At 30.1% G+C, this 20,938-nt stretch overlaps 3 protein-coding genes across 5 annotated transcripts; 2 read left to right on the plus strand and 1 right to left on the minus strand.

Annotated features, from left to right (window-relative positions):
- Nucleotides 1–11,362: 11,362 nt before the first annotated feature.
- Nucleotides 11,363–12,691, plus strand: LOC130447803 (homeobox protein MOX-2-like). The gene is made up of 3 exons (XM_056784826.1): nt 11,363–11,633; nt 12,123–12,283; nt 12,599–12,691. Exons 1-3 carry the CDS (start codon nt 11,363–11,365, stop codon nt 12,689–12,691), a joined length of 525 nt encoding a protein of 174 aa, XP_056640804.1.
- A 698-nt stretch (nt 12,692–13,389) lies between these two features.
- LOC130447420 (MKI67 FHA domain-interacting nucleolar phosphoprotein-like) lies at nt 13,390–14,472 on the minus strand. Its single transcript, XM_056784230.1, has 2 exons — nt 14,280–14,472; nt 13,390–14,216 (listed from the first exon to the last, which is right to left on the minus strand). Exons 1-2 carry the CDS (start codon nt 14,373–14,375, stop codon nt 13,419–13,421), a joined length of 894 nt encoding a protein of 297 aa, XP_056640208.1. The 5' UTR covers nt 14,376–14,472; the 3' UTR covers nt 13,390–13,418.
- Nucleotides 14,473–14,875: 403 nt separating this feature from the next.
- Nucleotides 14,876–20,718, plus strand: LOC130447925 (tetraspanin-31-A). 3 transcript variants are annotated; one of them, XM_056784980.1, is made up of 6 exons: nt 14,883–14,998; nt 15,051–15,218; nt 15,356–15,571; nt 15,624–15,749; nt 18,014–18,101; nt 18,176–18,315. In XM_056784980.1, exons 1-5 carry the CDS (start codon nt 14,939–14,941, stop codon nt 18,086–18,088), a joined length of 645 nt encoding a protein of 214 aa, XP_056640958.1. In that variant the 5' UTR covers nt 14,883–14,938; the 3' UTR covers nt 18,089–18,101; nt 18,176–18,315. The 3 variants fall into 3 exon arrangements, with proteins under 3 accessions (XP_056640957.1, XP_056640959.1, XP_056640958.1); XM_056784979.1 differs by lacking the exon at nt 18,014–18,101 and having other exon boundaries at nt 14,876–14,998; nt 18,176–20,718; XM_056784981.1 differs by having other exon boundaries at nt 14,879–14,998; nt 18,014–20,718.
- The last annotated feature ends 220 nt before the right edge of the window (nt 20,719–20,938 follow it).

Below are 20,938 nucleotides of genomic sequence, written 5' to 3' on the forward strand. Positions count from 1 at the left end.
TGCGAGCAAGAGTCCAAAGATGGACGAATCTGCACCTTCTAGAAGATTAGAAACAATATTGGTGTTAAATATTATGTTATCTTTTTATTTTGCTTGAGAATTTTAATTTAAAACTTTTCTCAACGTATAATTTTGTATTTAACATTTTTTCCTATAAACCGCATTCCATTTTCATAAATTTCAACTGGCGCAGTCAGTAGGACACGCAATCTTGATCGCATATACGACGAATCGTTCTCTTCTGTAATGAGTCGAGCACCCTCAAAGAACGAGCACCAAACGTGCGAGCAAGAGTCCAAAGATGGACGAATCTGCACCTTCTAGAAGATTAGAAACAATATTGGTGTTAAATATTATGTTATCTTTTTATTTTGCTTGAGAATTTTAATTTAAAACTTTTCTCAACGTATAATTTTGTATTTAACATTTTTTCCTATAAACCGTACTTCAATTTCATAAATTTCAACTGGCGCAGTCAATAGGATACGCAATCTTGGTCGCCTATACGACGAAACGTTCTCTTCTGTAATGAGTCGAGCTCTTCAAAGAACGAGCACCAAATGAGCGAGCAAGAGTCCAAAGATGGACGAATCTGCGCCTTCTAGAAGATTAGAAACAATATTGGTGTGTAATATTATGTTATCTTTTTATTTTGCTTGAGAATTTTGATTTAAAACTTTTCTCGACGTATAATTTTGTATTTAACATTTTTTCCTATAAACCGCATTCCATTTTCATAAATTTCAACTGGCGCAGTCAATAGGACACGCAATCTTGATCGCCTATACGACGAAACGTTCTCTTCTGTAATGAGTCGGACGTCCTCAAAGAACGAGCACCAAATGAGCGAGCAAGAGTCCAAAGATGGACGAATCTGGGCCTTCTAGAAGATTAGAAACAATATTGGTGTGTAATATTATGTTATCTTTTTATTTTGCTTGAGAATTTCAATTTAAAACTTTTCTCAACGTATAATTTTGTATTTAACATATTTTTCCTATAAACCGCATTTCATTTTCATAAATTTCAACTGGCGCAGTCAATAGGATACGTAATTTTGGTCCCCTATACGACGAATGGACCTTCTAGAGGATTGAAATCATCTAAAAAACGACTTATCTTTCCAATTTCGTAAAAACCTTTGTGTTTAACAACTTTGAATTACTTCAACTTACTACTGCGCTGTTCAATAATATTATTGAGTTTATTAAAAACCATGATGGTTTTGACTAATGGAATCAACTAATTTCGATAATTTTAAGTAATTCATTGCCCCCTTTAGATATGGTAACACAAATTTTTATCTAATTTCAAGGTTTTAATGAAATATTTTATCTAAAAGTTAGTTTATAAACAATTTTATTGATTTATTCTAAAACGGCCGGTAAAGTTTAATAATTTCTATATTAATTTTAGTAAATCTACATTATCTTTTAATTGCTTTCGTTATGTGGAAGGTCATGGGAATTTCGAAAGATAATACATTTTTGATTGAATTACGAGTTTCAAATTTCGAAATTGTAAATATCGTCAATGTCAAAATCAAATAAAAAAAAAAGTTATTAAGAAATTATTCCTAATATTCAGAGAATTGAGAAATCTAATGAATGCAGCTACTGTTTTTTTGCGATTCGCTCTGTATAATTCTTCTAGGCGCGGTCAGTGTACTATTCTGTATATAATATAACATTTGGCTCGCGATCTGACAATCTACTTGACGTCTGCACGTCATAATCGAATGAAAACGAAGTTAAGATATCGTTTTACCTTCTCATATTATACAATAGATTAGATCCCTTATTTTAACCTAAATAATAGATCTAAATGAACGGAAAAGGGCTCGTCCTAAAAGATAAATCGTTTATATATACAGATACCTCGATAAAAAAAATAAGGATAGTCCATTCGAACATTTCGTTTCTAATCACTTTTAAATTCTTATAAATTTGATCATATAAACACTTTAAAATTCCAAAAATAATGAATAAATCCGGATTTTAATGTATCCTTTTACAAAAAAATTGAAAAATTATTATTTTATTTCAATAACACGCAGTATTTTTTGACCTCATTAACATGTTAAACATGTAAACGTACACATAACTTAAATCGTGTGACTGACATACAGATGACGCTGTCATTGTCAATGTCGTATGACGTTTACGAAGTACCAACTTTAAGTAAATAATGTGTCAAATTTTGTGACATTTAGATTAGTCAAAAAATACCTTACATCTAATCGTAAATTTAAATTGCGTGAGTTATATTAGAATGTAGTTATGTGATAATGGATGAAACATGGATCCATCACTTCATTATGGAATCAAAACGATCGTCATCTGAATGGAATACAGGCAGTTAATCACGTCCGAAGCGTCCAAAAGCACAACAGTTAGCTAGGAAAGTTATGGCTTGAATTACATTTCTAATTGCCACTTTATAGTCCAGATTTAGTCACCAGTGACTACTGATCTCAAAAAAAATACTCTCCGGTACAAAATTCAGCTCAAATGAAGAAGCAATTGGTGAAAATGAATTCTTGGATGGATTTTTTTGGAAAAAAAAGTTTTTTTTTCATATTATCACACGATTTAAAGTGTAAATAATTTGTTTACCAATGAATTAAACATTTCTATATTTGTTTAACACATTTTAGTACCTCTCATCTAATATTTGCCTATTATTTCGACACCAAGGTCGATATTAGATAATATATACAGGGTGTCTATACTTAAACGATGTATTAGATATTATAGTATGAAAAAATAGTTTTTTCATTGGAATTAGTGCCGTAATTTTCACATTACAAATGATTAGAATCGTTTTATATTGTTCCAAATATAATTTGATAATCGTGGGGGTAATAAAATTCTAACTGTTTATCATAGAAAATAAACGTTTTCGCTCGTGATGATGACATCATCGAAATAATGTTTGCTATAAAATTAGAACAGATGGGTCAACAAAAGTTATACCCTAATTCGGTCGCTGTACTTAATTATTTTCATTAAATTTTCTATTTTACGTCTAAATAAAATTTTAAACAAACGGAACGTATCGTAAAAATATATTTTCTAAATACAGGGTGTTTAAAAACAAAAAGGTGATTCGGTATAAAACCGAAAAATAAAACAGGTTTTATTAGTAAAAAATCCGTATTCAAAATACAAGACGAAACTACTGGCAACATTGTAATGGGATATGTTTTTGTATCTTAGTCTCATAGAGGGCGCTAATTGTACAGTTTGTACGAAGTTTTATTGAACGTAACTTTTTTGAGGTTAGATTTACGAATCAAAACGATCTTGAACAACTTTCTGATCTAAATTTTCAAATGAAAAGTGTTTTACGTGGTTAATTTTAACTATGAGGTGTTGAGCTATAATCAGGTATAAATATGAAGGTAAAATCTATATTATTACATCTTAATATTCAAAATACAAGACGAAACTATTGGCAACATTGTAATGGGATATGTTTTTGTATCTTAGTCTCATAGAGGGCGCTAATTATACAGTTTGTACGAAGTTTTATTGAACGGAACTTTTTTGAGGTTAGATTTACGAATCAAAACGATCTTGAACAACTTTCTGATCTAAATTTTCAAATGAAAAGTGTTTTACGTGGCTAATTTTAACTGTCAGGTGTTGAGCTAGAATCAGGTATAAATATGAAGGTAAAATCTATATTATTACATCTTAATATTCAAAATACAAGACGAAACTACTGGCAACATTGTAATGGGATATGTTTTTGTATCTTAGTCTCATAGAGGGCGCTAATTGTACAGTTTGTACGAAGTTTTATTGAACGTAACTTTTTTGAGGTTAGATTTACGAATCAAAACGATCTTGAACAACTTTCTGATCTAAATTTTCAAATGAAAAGTGTTTTACGTGGTTAATTTTAACTATGAGGTGTTGAGCTATAATCAGGTATAAATATGAAGGTAAAATCTATATTATTACATCTTAATATTCAAAATACAAGACGAAACTATTGGCAACATTGTAATGGGATATGTTTTTGTATCTTAGTCTCATAGAGGGCGCTAATTATACAGTTTGTACGAAGTTTTATTGAACGGAACTTTTTTGAGGTTAGATTTACGAATCAAAACGATCTTGAACAACTTTCTGATCTAAATTTTCAAATGAAAAGTGTTTTACGGGGTTAATTTTAACTATGAGGTGTTGAGCTATAATCAGGTATAAATATGAAGGTAAAATCTATATTATTACATCTTAATATTCAAAATACAAGACGAAACTATTGGCAACATTGTAATGGCATATGTTTTTGTATCTTAGTCTCATAGAGGGCGCTAATTGTACAGTTTGTACGAAGTTTTATTGAACGTAACTTTTTTGAGGTTAGATTTACGAATCAAAACGATCTTGAACAACTTTCTGATCTAAATTTTCAAATGAAAAGTGTTTTACGTGGTTAATTTTAACTGTCAGGTGTTGAGCTATAATCAGGTATAAATATGAAGGTAAAATCTATATTATTACATCTTAATATTCAAAATACAAGACGAAACTACTGGCAACATTGTAATGGCATATGTTTTTGTATCTTAGTCTCATAGAGGGCGCTAATTATACAGTTTGTAGGAAGTTTTATTGAACGGAACTTTTTTGAGGTTAGATTTACGAATCAAAACGATCTTGAACAACTTTCTGATCTAAATTTTCAAATTAAAAGTGTTTTACGTGGTTAATTTTAACTATGAGGTGTTGAGCTATAATCAGGTATAAATATGAAGGTAAAATCTATATTATTACATCTTAATATTCAAAATACAAGACGAAACTACTGGCAACATTGTAATGGCATATGTTTTTGTATCTTAGTCTCATAGAGGGCGCTAATTATACAGTTTGTACGAAGTTTTATTGAACGGAACTTTTTTGAGGTTAGATTTACGAATCAAAACGATCTTGAACAACTTTCTGATCTAAATTTTCAAATGAAAAGTGTTTTACGTGGTTAATTTTAACTATGAGGTGTTGAGCTATAATCAGGTATAAATATGAAGGTAAAATCTATATTATTACATCTTAATATTCAAAATACAAGACGAAACTACTGGCAACATTGTAATGGCATATGTTTTTGTATCTTAGTCTCATAGAGGGCGCTAATTATACAGTTTGTACGAAGTTTTATTGAACGGAACTTTTTTGAGGTTAGATTTACGAATCAAAACGATCTTTTCTTCTTTTCTTTCTTAGAAAAAAGCGACAGTAATTTAAATACCAAACAACCCTCGTAAAGTAACATTAATAAACGATATTTAGATAACAAATTAAAACCGACTTCTATTATTGTTTGTTTTATGTTTTTCCTAACATAAATTTTATAGTAATAAATCGTCATAATCAAAAAACTTTGATGACACCCTCGCAATATCTATTTTAAAAACGTCGACCATAAAATTTCGATGATTACTTTAACAGACGCACATATACATTTTGTGGGAATACAAAGCGAGTGATTAGGTGTGATAAATTCGAACTACGACAAAAATTTAACACGTCGACTGCCGAAGAAAACATCGACCACGTTTCATTTAAAATAGAAACTATTTTCGGAATTTAGAAACAATGTGTTTGTCCTAAAAACGCAGCCCTTGACATTTCTGTTTATTTCCTTTTGTTAACCTGACACTTTAATTACATAGGGAATCATAAAATCTATTTCGGTTTCTTTTTAAACATCGACCTTAGCCTTTATTTCCTTTTGTTAATGGAACAGTTTCTATTTGAGGTTTATTACTTTGGACATTTCGTCTATTCGGCGATACCACGAGCTCTTATTTTTTTCATTGATCGACGTTCTTTTTATCTACGGGGGGTATCGAAAACATTAGAAGTTTGTATAACAAAAATTACGCAAAAAAAAATCATAAATAAAGTAAATCATCTCGCAATTTTAAAGACTTTCATGGATTAGTTTGAAATTTTGATAGAAGCTCGAAAATGATGCAAATAACAAACCTGGTTTGGTGCCAATGTATGGTTCTACCGCAGGGGTGAATGCCACCCTTACTCGGGGGTGGTAATTTAAAATTTGAAATTTACACCGGGAATCGATAAAGAATTTAATTTTATGAAGAAAATGTGGAATGAAGTTTTTTAATTAACTCAATAATTTATGAGTTATTCGTGATTGAAAATTTAGAAAAAAACCACGGTTTTCAATATTTTTTCACGAAAAACTCGAAAATTACGCATTTTTAGGAAAAAATTATTCTCATCAAAATTGAAGCTTATAAAAAAATAAAGAAATTAGTCAGTTCAAATTGAATTTTTTAAATAATATTCAGCAACTTATGAGTCACTGAAAATCAATTGTTTCTTTTTCGTAAATTTATGCAGAGGTTTGAGCTCAAATAACGGAAAAACTATCAATTTTTCATAAAAATTTGTAATAAACATTTTTAAAGTACTTTTTTAGACCTTTAAAATGAGTTTTTACAAAACTGTCTAGCATGAAAATTAAGCGTGATATGACGAAAATTAAAAAAAAACACGTTTTTCAACATTTTTTTGTGAAAAACTCGAAAATTACGCATTTTTAGGAAAAAATTATTCTCATCAAAATTGAAGCTTATAAAAAAACAAAGAAATTAGTCAGTTCAAATTGAATTTTTTAAATAATATTCAGCAACTTATGAGTCACTGAAAATCAATTGTTTCTTTTTCGTAAATTTATGCAAAAGTTTGAGCTCAAATAAAGGAAAAACGACGAAATTTTTCATGAAAAATTGTGATGAACAATTTTAAAGTACTTTTTTAGATCTTGAAAATGAGGTTTTATAAAACCGTCTAGCAAGAAAATTGAGCGAGTTATGACAAAAATTAAAAAAAAACATGTTTTTCAACATGTTTTCACGAAAAACTCGAAAATTATGCATTTTCTGGAAAAAATTATTCCTATCAAAATTAAAGCTTATAAAAAAACAAAGAAATTAGTCAGTTTACATTAAATTCTTTTAATAACATTCAGCAACTTATAAGTCACTGAAAACCAATTTTTTCTTTTTCGTAATTTTATGCAAAAGTTTGAGCTCAAATAACGAAAAAACGATAAAATTTTCATGAAAAACTGTGATAAACATTTTTAAAGTACTTTTTGAGACCTTTAAAATGATGTTTTATAAAACCGTCTAGTAAGAAAATTAAGCGAGTTATGACGAAAATTAGTTGAGTAACTCGAAATTCAAAATAAAAAAAATGTCTGTAAATTTGATACCATGTGCGGCAAAATTAAAATCAACCGTAGCCCATGTAAAATTATTTTTGTTTAAGTCCCAACAACACGTTCCAAAAGTTTGAATGGTTTGGAACACGTATATTTTGAAAAAAGTTGTTTAACGTGAATTTTTTTTTCGATTTTTAAAAAAAACAACGTTATTTTTTTAAAATATCTCAAAAACTATTGGATCAACGAAAAAATTTATCTCCAACTAAAATTTAACTTTTATTTTACTAAACATTTTGCTTTTTTTTAAACTCACGTACCTTGAAAATTAAACGAGATATAAGCGTTTCAAGTATTGATTTCAATGCTAAGGAAAAGTCTTTTTTACACTTTAACATCAAAATTCTCTAAAGAAAAGGGCCTAGAAGGGTTGCAACTTTCGTGGTTTTGTAGCTTATGAAATTCCCTACAAAATGATGTATGGATGAATGCAAAAAGCTTAAAGGGAAGTCGAGTTATTATTAAAAAACAAAATACATTTTTCCAGAGATGGAAAATCACGAAACGTCAAGTCAAAATCGAAAATAAAATGATTTCATACTTCCAGCCGTTTTTCAAATAACTGTATTGGGGTAGTTTTTAAAGGTAGTTACATTGTAAGGGTCAGATTTCTTATATTTGAAGAAAATAAAATCGAATCTAAGAAAAATTTCATGTTTTTTAAATAATCTTTGTACGAGGGGTTGTTTTTAAGGGTAGGTGAACTGTAAAATATCGAAATATCAAAATCATGATAAAAAACAATCAACATTCATTACATTTGAACACAACTAGAACCAATTACCGGTTTAATTAATTAGTTTTCAATTTATAGGAGTAAAGGGCGATTTTCATCCCTTAAAAATGAAAATCATACTTTGCGACCGAGTCAAGTTTGGAGAGAAGGGTAAGATTAATTCAAAATTTTCAAAAAGATCGGTGAAGGTCTTTAAAATTGCGACGTTTCGGTCGATTTTAAGTTCGAGTGACCGGAATCAATAAATACGAATTTCCGAGATACCTCGTATACACGTCACGAACTAGTTACTACTAAAACATAGTAAATTATAATGTCCCGCTAACGACGCTTAAAAATACAGTTATTTTTATACAATAATTCTTATTAAAAATTGTAGATTCAGTACGAAAAAACTTCTAGACCTAAAACCGTGTAGAAATCTTCGATTACGTTAAAATGTCGGCCTTATCTACTTTAGGAATAAACAAATTACTTGGCGATCCTAATAATATGTTAAAACAAACTTTCTCAACAACAACCCCACCGAAATTACTCAAAAAACATTACAGTGGACATGAGGATTATCACGAAGAGTAAGTTATAATTTTTTAACATATTAACTAGTAATTTTAGGGGTAATTAACCCTTATAAAAATTTATCTACCATTATCTCTTAGTCATCAAACGTCGTTAACAATCAAGAAGAATTGAGACCGAATTACTCAAACAAACACGAGGAGTTGCCGTAGAAGACTTGAGGTAGTTAACCTCAAATTAACACATTTGGAGGATGTTCCTCAATGATTTATTTGTTTGTTTGTTTGTATATAATAAATAATTGATTTTCAGATACCATTACACGAAGAAGAAGAGTCGCAGCATAGCTCTAACCGCTCTAACTTTATTGGCTTTCCTATTTTTCCTTCACATCCTTCAACAATGTCTGCACGATCAAATCGAAATGCAAACAACAACGACTCCATCGACTCTGTTACTTCAAGCTAATATCCAAGCGAAAAATGATATACAAGACGTCGGTAAAAACTCAAATAATAGAGCCGACGACGATCTAGATGTAACTACAACTTCCGTTGACGAAGACGAAATAAAAAACGAAGATCTGTATTGGTACGATAAAATTCATGTTCCCATAAAAACGAAAACTGTTCAATCGGTTTCTAGAATTAAAAAATTGTAATTGGTTTTCAATAAATGTAACTACGACTATTTTTATTTTTTTTTTTTATTATAAAAGTCTTTTCTTAGTGTTAAGAGTTAACCTGTTGGCTATTTACTGTTGTCTTATTGGTCCGGAGGTCTTAATAAGTGTTTCCGAATTGTTTTTGACCCTTTTAACTTGCCCTTATGAAATACTGGGGATGAATTCTTTGTAAGTATTTTCCGTACATCAAATAAAGCATTTGAAGGATTACCACGTACGCCTTTTAGAAGTTACTACCTTATCCCGCTTGACTATTGCCCATTCCTCGATAAAACCATAATCCTTCGACCCCAGATAATTCCGATTTACCTTCCCTTTTAATGTCCGAATAGTATACAATTAAGTTAATCATCTCCTATATACTTGAGGCACGTTTTATGAAAAACCAATATAATTGCATCCCTCTACTTTCTCAATGTACCGTACTTACACAAAACCAGGCGAGGCGTGTCAATATCAATCTGTTTTTTTTTGCTGACTAATTTCATGTTTAGCTTGATAAATTTATATAAATGAATTATAGATTACAAGTTTTCATAGTTAATTAATATACGTAATTATAACATTTTTTATAATACGGCGCCTGAAAGGGTAAATTTCAACCTCCCCTAGTAATAAATCGGATTTTTCACACGTATCTAATATAAATTATGAGGGTGTTGTGATATGTACACCCTCATAATTCATATTAGGTAACATCTTAAGGTCAAAAAATAATGTTTAATAAACCGATATGTAAAACGACAACATGTTTTTCAAAAAAGCGGCGTCTTTGATACCAACTATCTGATAAACTTAGTCGTTTAACATTTAGAGAAAAAAAAAACAGATATTTAATTAGAATGTTTTCATATTAACACCCACTGAAATATATCGTACAATAATACAGTGTGACCAATAAATTATTTACGTAATTCTGAATGAAATCAATTTATTAATACGAAATTATTTTTTCGTAAATCGTACAATATGTCAAATTGACGGGGAAGATTCAGTTAACGAGGTTTGTTTTTCTTATCCTGCAAAAACCCCGGTCGATATTCATTGCAGGGTTTTAACTGATTCAACTCAAACATGGCGTCTTAAACAACTACCGCCATCTATAGGTCAGGATAATTACTATTGGAATTGTCCTCGTATTTCAAAATTTTGCTAAAACCTTTACAAAAAACGTTACAACGAAATAAAACGATTTTTAACATTGAGGGACGAAAAAAAATTATTATATTATTAATTTTATGTAAAATGTAAAAAAACAAAACATCCCTCGTCGCTTTTGGTATTAAAAAAAAAAATAACTAAAAACAATCGTAAATCTCGAAAACCAAAAAAAAACTATTCACCAATTATGTGACGAATTAATTTTAACGCCACCCACAAACTAATCTTGACAGAAGCCGATTGGTTCGGCACAGGAAATGTGTCAAATGCTAATGAGGTGTCTTTAAAATCAACAGGACCCATCTTCCAGTTAATTACATTAACAGTTTGTTCGGTATGTGTAAAGGAAAATCTCGGGGTTCATTCAACATTCGTAATATTGTACAATTACAAGTGTTTATGTCTATATTAAATCGTATTAAATTAATAAAATAAAGTAAGTACATTATGGTTTATTATTTATTGAAATTTATACAAAAAAAAAACTAATTTCTAATGAATTGTAACAAATTGTTTAACTTCGTGGATTTGCCTCCGTCTCATAACACTTTTTTTACGATCCACATTTTTGTTTTTTCAAATTTTTCACCAATCAATCAAAATTACGATTCTTAACGTTCCACAAATTTGATAAATCGAATCGATAGTTTAGTATCCACACTCTCGAGAAAAATCCAAACCTACAATCATCGATAGAATATAAACAAGAAACTCAAGTACGATTTTCAACCAAATTAATAAGCTTAACAACACCTTGGATTTAGCAACGTCCCCAGAAACGACTACCACGACGATGATGGTAATATTTGAACCACCACAGCATCATTTACTAGTTCAAGACTGTTTACGACTCGAAAAGTTTACCGTGGAAAAACTTCTCTAGTCGGAACCATCAAAATCAAATTTATATTATCGCCAAGTGCTTTTTTTTTTGTAAGAAGTTTTTATTTTTTTAATTTCAGATACTTAATAGATATATAAAGTTATTTGAAATGGACCAAACTGTATTCGATGATTTTACTCAAAATTCTAATACTTATTGTCACTATTCGGATCAATTGAAATCGTCTCCGATTTACGAACAATCTACAGACATTCGCAATCAAAATATTTCGAACGATTTTGGAAATTCTTATCAATATCAACAATTTTTATGTTATCTACCCCCCAACGTTAAATATATTAATAATTACTACGAAGATATAGGAAACGTCGAAGGAAAAGAATATTTGGACGCCGCCTCGTGTTCAGATGATTGCAGAGGTAATTTCCAATCACTAAACTTTAGTTTACACTATTATATACCTGATAAAATTAACTTAAAGCCGGCACTGGAATTTCCAAGTTAAGTTTCTTCTTAACACACCCTGTATACGTATATATGTACTTGTACTATACGTTCGTACCCCGTATAACTAAATTATTTTATAACTTTAATAATAAAATTATTAATCTATTATTTCTGATAAACCCTGTATATAAAAAATGCGTCCGTCCAGTATTAAAACGTTTCCAAATACCACCCACGAATAAGTGACTCAAATTATATTACAAATTAGTAGAATTTTCTGGTTGTCACACTCTTTCCATTCATATTTCAATAACTTCTCGTTTTCGAACAGATGGCGTTATAACCGATATTTCATTATTCTTCATCGTTCCAATATTATTGTTTTTACAAGGGGATGATTTATGGGGGTATCCTGTTTTGTAATGTGGGTGAAACTTCCATAAACAAATAAAAATTTACAGATAACAGGGACGTCGAATGTTTGACAAAACCACGGAAAGAACGAACGGCTTTTACGAAAAATCAAATTCGAGAATTAGAAAAAGAATTTTTACATTCGAATTATTTAACGAGATTGAGAAGATACGAGATTGCTGTTGCTTTAGATCTAACAGAAAGACAGGTAACTACAGATTATATAAGTTTACGATTTAACCAAAAGAGTACGCTATTAACACATACAAAATATTACTTTAATAATGTTGAATATAATGAAGAATTATTGTAATAAAATTTCTATAAATTCTTTATAATATTGTATTTATTGAATTTTAATACGCCATCTATATTATCAACTACAAACTTATACGTTGCTTATTGTAGCTTATTATAGAAAACTGTAAAATGTGTCAACATAAAATATAGAGATGGGATTTTTATTTACACCTCCATAACATTGATTAATATTGTTAATATTATACGTGAATTTTTATTTAAGGTGAAAGTATGGTTTCAAAATAGAAGAATGAAATGGAAAAGAAACAAATCTGGAGAGAGGCAAATTAAATCGAAACACGTTAAAATTATTTGATGAAATCAAAATGCCTATAATAAGAATAACTTTTGTATACTTTTTGTAACTATATCCAACTTTAATTTAGTGAATTAATAAAATGGTACTAATTTCGAAAATTCTGTTACATTTTTTTTGCGGTAAAACGTGTTTGAACCAAATATAAATATTTTGGATTTGTTGAAAGACGTTACCAAATTTTCTAATTGCAAATAGCATTAAGTTATGACATTAGTAAATTTAACTTATATTTAATTCAGTAGAAAATACAAGTGAAACGCAGAAGTCTGAAATATTTGTTATTAGATTCAAGTTTTATAATTTTTTGAATACAACTAGTAGTTTTGAAGAAATGAAAATGACGAAGAATAATCTCTCCGTATTTAAAATTTATCTATGGTCATATGTCATTACTTTCTGACTAAAACAAAATGGCAATGGTACGTCATTACCAAATTTTGGTGAACATTATCTATTTCTAACCTCAAAGTAACTGAATATTGTTATTGGATCCCAAATGTTTGAGGCGATTTTTCAAATTTTGACATTATTACAAATAAAACGTATTATGTCGTAAATGATTTGAAATTTTTGAAAACATCACAATCTAGCATTTATAATTTGATTCTATGATTATACTCTGTCATTTTTGACAGGTGCAGTTAGGTTATATATATAGAAAAGGATCAGGATAATGGTGAATAAAATAAAACAAATTTTTTACTTCAGAGTTTATTTTAAAAAATTATTTTTTCGCAGTTTTCTTTTTAGTCTTTGTACTGGTTTTATCTACAGGTCGAGTCAACAACGATTTACCGCGTTTCCTGATTAATTCTCTAGCGATTTTTTTAACAGTGTCTGCGTTTAGGGGTTGGGTTTTCTTCACGTTCTTTTTCGAACTTTTAATTTGCGAAGATTTTTTAATAATCCCAGATTTGGGAGTTTTCGATTTTTTACTCGGAGTTTTCGTTTTTTTACTCGGAGTATTCGCTACTTCTTCACTAGAACTTCCTTCTTGTTTGATAAGAGCTATGTCTATGGGTGTATACGTGGGTTTAACCCCGATTTTTTCCAACCAAGCTAATTTTTTATTCACTTTCGATAACCTAGTAGTTGTCCTTTTTATATGAGTCTGATCATCTAAATTCAAATTTGCTCTATACTGTTTTTCCCTTCTCACTTTCACTGAATACCTCGTCGGTGTATTATGCTTACCGCTAAATAAACCTTTAGGTCGTTTTTCGTAAGGCACATATTCTGCTATAATCCTTTTTTTGAACATCAAATAATTATTCATAGTTTCTGCCGCGATTTTAGCCACATCCGGATTTTCGAATTCGACGTATCCGTATCCTTTACTGTTTCCGGTTCGGCCCGATCTACAAACTTGAACGTGTGTAACTTTTCCGAATTGTTTGAAATATTTATTTAATTCTTCTTCGTAAAAACCGTGCGGTAAATGTGATATAAATATAAGACCTCTGCGTTGCTCGACCGTTAACTTCTTTTCTTTTTCTATATCTTTAGCAGTAATCGTACCTTCCTGTTTTAAAATAAAAAAAATTTCAATTTGAAAACATCGTGTATATATACAAATATCACGTACCTTAAGTTGCTTCTTTAATTGCTTGATTTCTTTCACTACTTCTCTCTGTTTGGAAGTGTCTATCGACAAAACTTCAGTGCTTTTAATTTTACTCATTTTAAATTATAAAATAAACTGAATTTTAAGAAAACCTCGTGGTTTATACTAAAATCAAAATAAAAGGTTAAAAATGTCAATTGTCAAATTATTACTTGAGAGCTAATTTCACGTCTATAAAATAAATTGCTTACATATGAACATAAAATATAGTAATTAGTTATAAAATTTATAGAATCTAATAATTTTTATTCTATTCTAATTAATAAATGAAGATTTTTTTCTCGATACTTTGCAATTGATTGAATAAAGTTTTCCGATATATTTAGTTTTATGACTGAATTCCTGTCACTTGTCAAATCGTTAATACCAAATAATTTAATTCTACGGCCACAATTTATGAAAACCAGAGTATTAATGATATAATTATAGCTAATTATTATGAAATGAATTTCGAAATTCTCCTAAAATTATTATAGGAGTTTCTTCATATATATATTTATGATAGAATTTCTGTCACTTGTCAAATGGGTAATACAAAATTATTTAATCTATGACCTGTCAGTTTTTCTTAAACAAGTGTTAGTGCTGTTGTATTACTAAACGTAATTTATGTTTATAAAATGTGCGGTGGTTTTACTTGTTCAAAAAATGCTCTTATCGCTCTCAACGTCTTATATATCGTAAGTACTAATAACTATCATTAATAAATATAAATTACGAATGGTTTTTTAGGTGGTAGCGTTTGTATTGATAGGAGTAGCAGTATACGGACGTGCCGCTACTTTGGTAACAAACTTACCAATAGTCGGAGGTATTTTAGCATGTGGTATAATACTGATGTTAATATCGGTCTTAGGACTGTTGGGAGCCGTAAAACACCATCAAGTCATGTTATTTTTCGTATCCTTTTCCTAAGAAATAAAAATAAATACAGGAAGTGTAATTTTATCATTTATCAACCCACGTCTTGAATTAACTAATTTAAACAATAAAATTTATATATTTACTATGGAAAATTCCTTAAATAACGTATTTAGTATATGGTTATATTATTTCTTTTATTTCTAATACAATTTTCTGTGGCTTGCGCTTGTCTTGGAGTGAATCTGGAACAACAGACGCAATTAGCCGAAGAAGGTTGGAAAAGGGAGAAGAATATAACGAGATCTAATGTACAGAACGTGTTTAGTTGTTGTGGATTCGATCAGAAAGTCGATAAGGAGGTTGTACCCCCTGATTATACCGCCATAGAGGTAAGTCTTCTTCTACCCCCCGCGTTTTGTTAATTACATAATTGAATTTTAGAATCGTTTATGCGTCGATCCTATTACAACTTGTCATTGTCCTAATTGCATGGAAAAGTTACAAAATACTATTAATTACGCTTTCAAATTGTGCGGTTGGATTGGGTTGTTTTTCAGCTTTACAGAGGTAAGAAAATCGTTAGTTTTTTGGGTAAAAATTGAAAAATGTTGGTGGAATTATGTATATTATAGGATAATTAAGGATTAATATCACATGTTCTTGTCCCAATTTATTTTTTTTTATTAATTTCTAAAAATAAACAATTTTCTATATATTATCGGTTCCAATCGCCCCCACAACTCGATATCTTTCGTAAAAAAATTTGGTTTCCCTCGAATTTGTTCTATAATATTCAATATTCAATTGGGGCATTTTATTCCAATTTTTTAATATCCTTGAGGTACTTTAGGTGCTAGTGTTTCTCATATGTACATTTTCGAAGAAGTTTTCAATAGTAATGAATCAAATTTTTCACTTTTAGACGAAAAAATTGCGAATTGAAACCGCCATTGATGAAATTACGAATTTCTTGTTATATTTACCAACTATGCATCGAATATTACATACTCGGTGACTTTTCTCTGTTACATAACCTTAAAATTTTACTTTGTATATATAAGTTTTCGTTGAAGGGATAAAGGGAGCATGTTAGGAAGAAAATTGAAATTTTTAGATCAAAAACTTTACAAACAAACCTCGTATATTAGTTATACATTTTATTTTAATAAGATTTTTTATAAAACTTCGTATTTAATGGTGTCTGGTTGTTTGATATTAACATTTTTTATATCGACATCGATAAAACATTTGATTATAACAAAAAAATTATATTTCGTTTCAATGGTTGAATTATCTTATTTTTAAAATTTCGTTCATATCCTTCGTGTTATCATTAGTTTAAAGGAAAACTAAAGCAGAATGGCAACGTCGTAAAACACGGTTCGGATATCGATGGCCGACGACTTCTGAAATTCCGCTGTTGCCAGAACTGAAATATTTCTTTAAATATGAATAACTTTAAACCAAAATTACTACCGAAACTTTTTCTTTAGTCGACATTTTATATTTACTAATTAATCCGATAATCTTATTAATTAATTTGTTTCTATTATAATTTATTAGTTGCATAAAACAAAATGTGAAATGCAATCGTCGCCAGTTAAATATCTAAAACAAAAATCAGTATGACAACGCCGCTAGGATCTATCAAAACGTCGGCGATATTCCTGTATTTAAACACTTGTTGTTTTATACCATTGTTGCCAGAACTGAAATATAATCTTACATTGGAAAGATTTTGAAACAAATTTTCATACTTTTCTATTCTCCCATTAATTTTATTTTCATTAAAATTAATTATTCTCACAAAACAAGGTACGAAATTCCATTAATGCCATTTAAATTAATCTTTTGTTTGTTTTTATTAATCTTTTACCCGACGTATTTTTATATCTCGATTGAAGTTTGGCAACAGCGAAGTTCGCGTTCTGTCAAAGTCAACAACTGATCTAGAAGTTTCACGAATAAATTTAGTAAAAACCGTGAAAATATTTGAATCTTTTTATACATTTTGTAGTGTACAAGTGTTTAAAAAATATAGTTTAATCTACATTATAAAAAGTTTTGAAATAAATACAAAGTGGTGCTGGAAAACATTCAACATCGTCGACAATAATATTTCTGAATATCAATTTGATGTAAGTTTTTATAAACAACAATATAAAATCGTTTTATATAGCTAATTAGTTATTTTTATTGTATGCTTATTAACTGGGTTTGTAATTAATCAATTTAAATCTTTAGTAACGATCAACGATAGGTACATAACCTAACTTTTAATCCCGTCGATATTGATAGATATTAATATAGTACGTAAAATGAGTTAGAATTCTCATTTATTCCATAATTAAGTACATTAACGTAAAAATATAGTTAAATATTTCCCTATAATATTTATTTTTATGGTTTTCGAAATTAAAATGAAGTTTTCATTACTACTAACTTTATCTTTAACATTTCAACTTTAAATTCAAAATTATTATTCTATTGGATGCTTTATTTAAAATATTTTCACTTATTTAGTGAAATCTCTCGATATATAAAACAAAAATTGTTTTAAAATATGTTTTATTGTTGTCGGTGTTATAAATACGAGGTGCGGTTAATAAATAACGAGACTGATGATATAAAACATTTTTTTTTTATATTAAGTAAATTTGTTTAATATCAATTTCAATACATCGTGTTTCTATACAAATATTTTTGTGATTTTTTCGATATTTTCACCAGTTTTTGACCTCAAATATTGTTTCTGTCTTGTTATTTAACAATCTTACCTAGTATACTAACAAATTGGTGGTTCGGTTTGCATGTTTCTAAATTTTTTTCAGTTTATGGGTGTACTACTAACAGTTCGTTATCGTAATCAGAAAGACCCACGAGCCAATCCGAGCGCTTTTCTCTAGTGAAATCTAACGGGTGGGTTTCGCATTTATATTAACGATTTAGTAGAAATTTTTAATGCCGAAACTAAAATTTGAACGTTTTTATAGTTGATAGGTTTGGTTTGGACGAGGCATTATCGTAATCTGCATGACCCGAACGAACTGAGAGCAACGGCGGTCTTTCCAAAGCACAACTTTACGTATTGAAACCTAGTCTCGTATAAATTTTTTTTTTATGTTTTCCCGTAGCCATATAAACCAAAGATTTTTTTTACCCTCTATTTTCTATATAATGTGTATTATATGCGTGTAAATCTTTGTAGATATATAGAAAATAGTTTCTAGCAATATTTCGACGGTATGCTGCAGTTTGTTTTTTGATTCTGGTTGTGATTCTTAAAATTGGCCGTGTTGGTACCACTTTTTTGGTTGGTACCACTTTTTTTGTATACGTGCATACGTTTTAATTAGTGTTATCAACCAATCCACATATTTCGTCAGGTTTTTTATATTTTGGTGTACAAAATGGTGTCCTACAATCCAGTTACTATTCCAACAGTATTTTCAATATATTCCTTCATATCTTCCTAGAGTTCTTTGGGCTCCTTATCCATCTGTAAAGGTGCATAAATGCCTCAAGTGTCTTAAAAGTCACGTCATCTTGAACTTGATGTGTTCTTGTATGATTTTCAACGTTTCCTGACTTCCTTCTTTGTCTTCTGTAGGTTCCTTATGCTCCTTGTAACATCTGAGGATCTGTTTTGGTCTAAAATTGCTTTGGGTTCCTCTGGATTCGCACCTGTTTGAATTTATTCGACTTTTGCAGGATTTTCGACGAATCCTGATTCATTTTCATTCTCTTCTTTGTGTTCTTTGGGTTCCTTTTAACACCTGAGGATCTGTATCGGTCTAAAATTGCTTTGGGTTCCTCTGGATTCGCACCTGTTTGAATTTATTCGACTTTGGCAGGATTTTCGACGAATCCTGATTCATTTTCATTCTCTTCTTTGTGTTCTTTGGGTTCCTTTTAACACCTGAGGATCTGTATCGGTCTAAAATTGCTTTGGGTTCCTCTGGATTCGCACCTGTTTGAATTTATTCGACTTTTGCAGGATTTTCGACGAATCCTGATTCATTTTCATTCTCTTCTTTGTGTTCTTTGGGTTCCTTTTAACACCTGAGGATCTGTATCGGTCTAAAATTGCTTTGGGTTCCTCTGGATTCGCACCTGTTTGAATTTATTCGACTTTGGCAGGATTTTCGACGAAATCTGATTCATTTTCATTCTCTTCTTTGTGTTTTTTGGGTTCCTTTTAACATCTGAGGATCTGTATCGGTCTAAAATTGCTTTGGGTTCCTCTGGATTCGCACCTGTTTGAATTTATTCGACTTTGGCAGGATTTTCGACGAATCCTGATTCATTTTCATTCTCTTCTTTGTGTTCTTTGGGTTCCTTTTAACACCTGAGGATCTGTATCGGTCTAAAATTGCTTTGGGTTCCTCTGGATTCGCACCTGTTTGAATTTATTCGACTTTTGCAGGATTTTCGACGAATCCTGATTCATTTTCATTCTCTTCTTTGTGTTCTTTGGGTTCCTTTTAACACCTGAGGATCTGTATCGGTCTAAAATTGCTTTGGGTTCCTCTGGATTCGCACCTGTTTGAATTTATTCGACTTTGGCAGGATTTTCGACGAAATCTGATTCATTTTCATTCTCTTCTTTGTGTTTTTTGGGTTCCTTTTAACACCTGAGGATCTGTATCGGTCTAAAATTGCTTTGGGTTCCTCTGGATTCGCACCTGTTTGAATTTATTCGACTTTGGCAGGATTTTCGACGAATCTTGATTCATTTTCATTCTCTTCTTTGTGTTCTTTGGGTTCTTTTAACACCTGATGATCTGTATCGGTCTAAAATTGCTTTGGGTTCCTCTGGATTCGCACCTGTTTGAATTTATTCGACTTTAGCAGGATTTTCGACGAATCCTGACTCTGTTTCCTTTTTTATAGTCTTCAGGATCCTTCCAACACCTTAGGGCCTATAAACGTTTGTAGTTTTTTTAGGTTCCTCTGGATTTTTTCGTAGTTTTGATGAATTAGTTCAGCTCCGGGGTTCTTCAGAGCCTTTAGTTACATCTAATTTCAACTTAACATATTTTGGAAAGTGATTTTTGAGTTCTTCGAAGACATTAAGATATTTCGAGTCACTTTCTGACAATTTATTCGAATTTTCTAAAATATAAAGTGACTTGTAACAAAATCTGGCGAATATAGTGGTCTAGATGACATCGGGAAAGTTTGTAGGTTAATTTATTGGTTCCTAAAATCCCAGTGGACAAATTTTTTTCTACTACGACTGATTTGGTGTTGAATTTTTTTTATTTCTTTATTCTGTTTTAAGACATTCCAGTGTGTGTTGTAAATTCGAGTGAATTTCGCCATTTCTGTTTTTTTTTTCCATTTAAAAAAATATCTTTCGACGCTTCGCTCTCTTTTTTTGCAATTCTTCCTGCTTACCAAGTGAAAATTGCGGTAATTTCAAAATATAGTGATGAAATTTGAAAAAAAAAGACAGAAATGGTTTTTTTTTACAATTTGTTATGCCTCTTTTTTGTTCTGTTTAATTTTAGAATAAATATTACGATCAAATCAACGTTTTTTTTTTCATTATTTTGACCTTCATACAGGACGTCCTTTCCCCCAATCGTATACTTTATAAAAATATCGCGATCTGTTGATTATATGAAGGATGGGATCGGATTTTATTGACTTTTTACACTTCTCGAGAGAACGAACTAGTTTCATTTCATCAGAAGCTTCTAGAATGAATTTCCAAGTATTCGGAATTGAATTAATCACCTGGATCTGATGAT

The sequence above is a fragment of the Diorhabda sublineata genome, chromosome 8, assembly GCF_026230105.1.
Source record: "Diorhabda sublineata isolate icDioSubl1.1 chromosome 8, icDioSubl1.1, whole genome shotgun sequence".
Lineage (NCBI taxonomy): Eukaryota > Metazoa > Arthropoda > Insecta > Coleoptera > Chrysomelidae > Diorhabda > Diorhabda sublineata.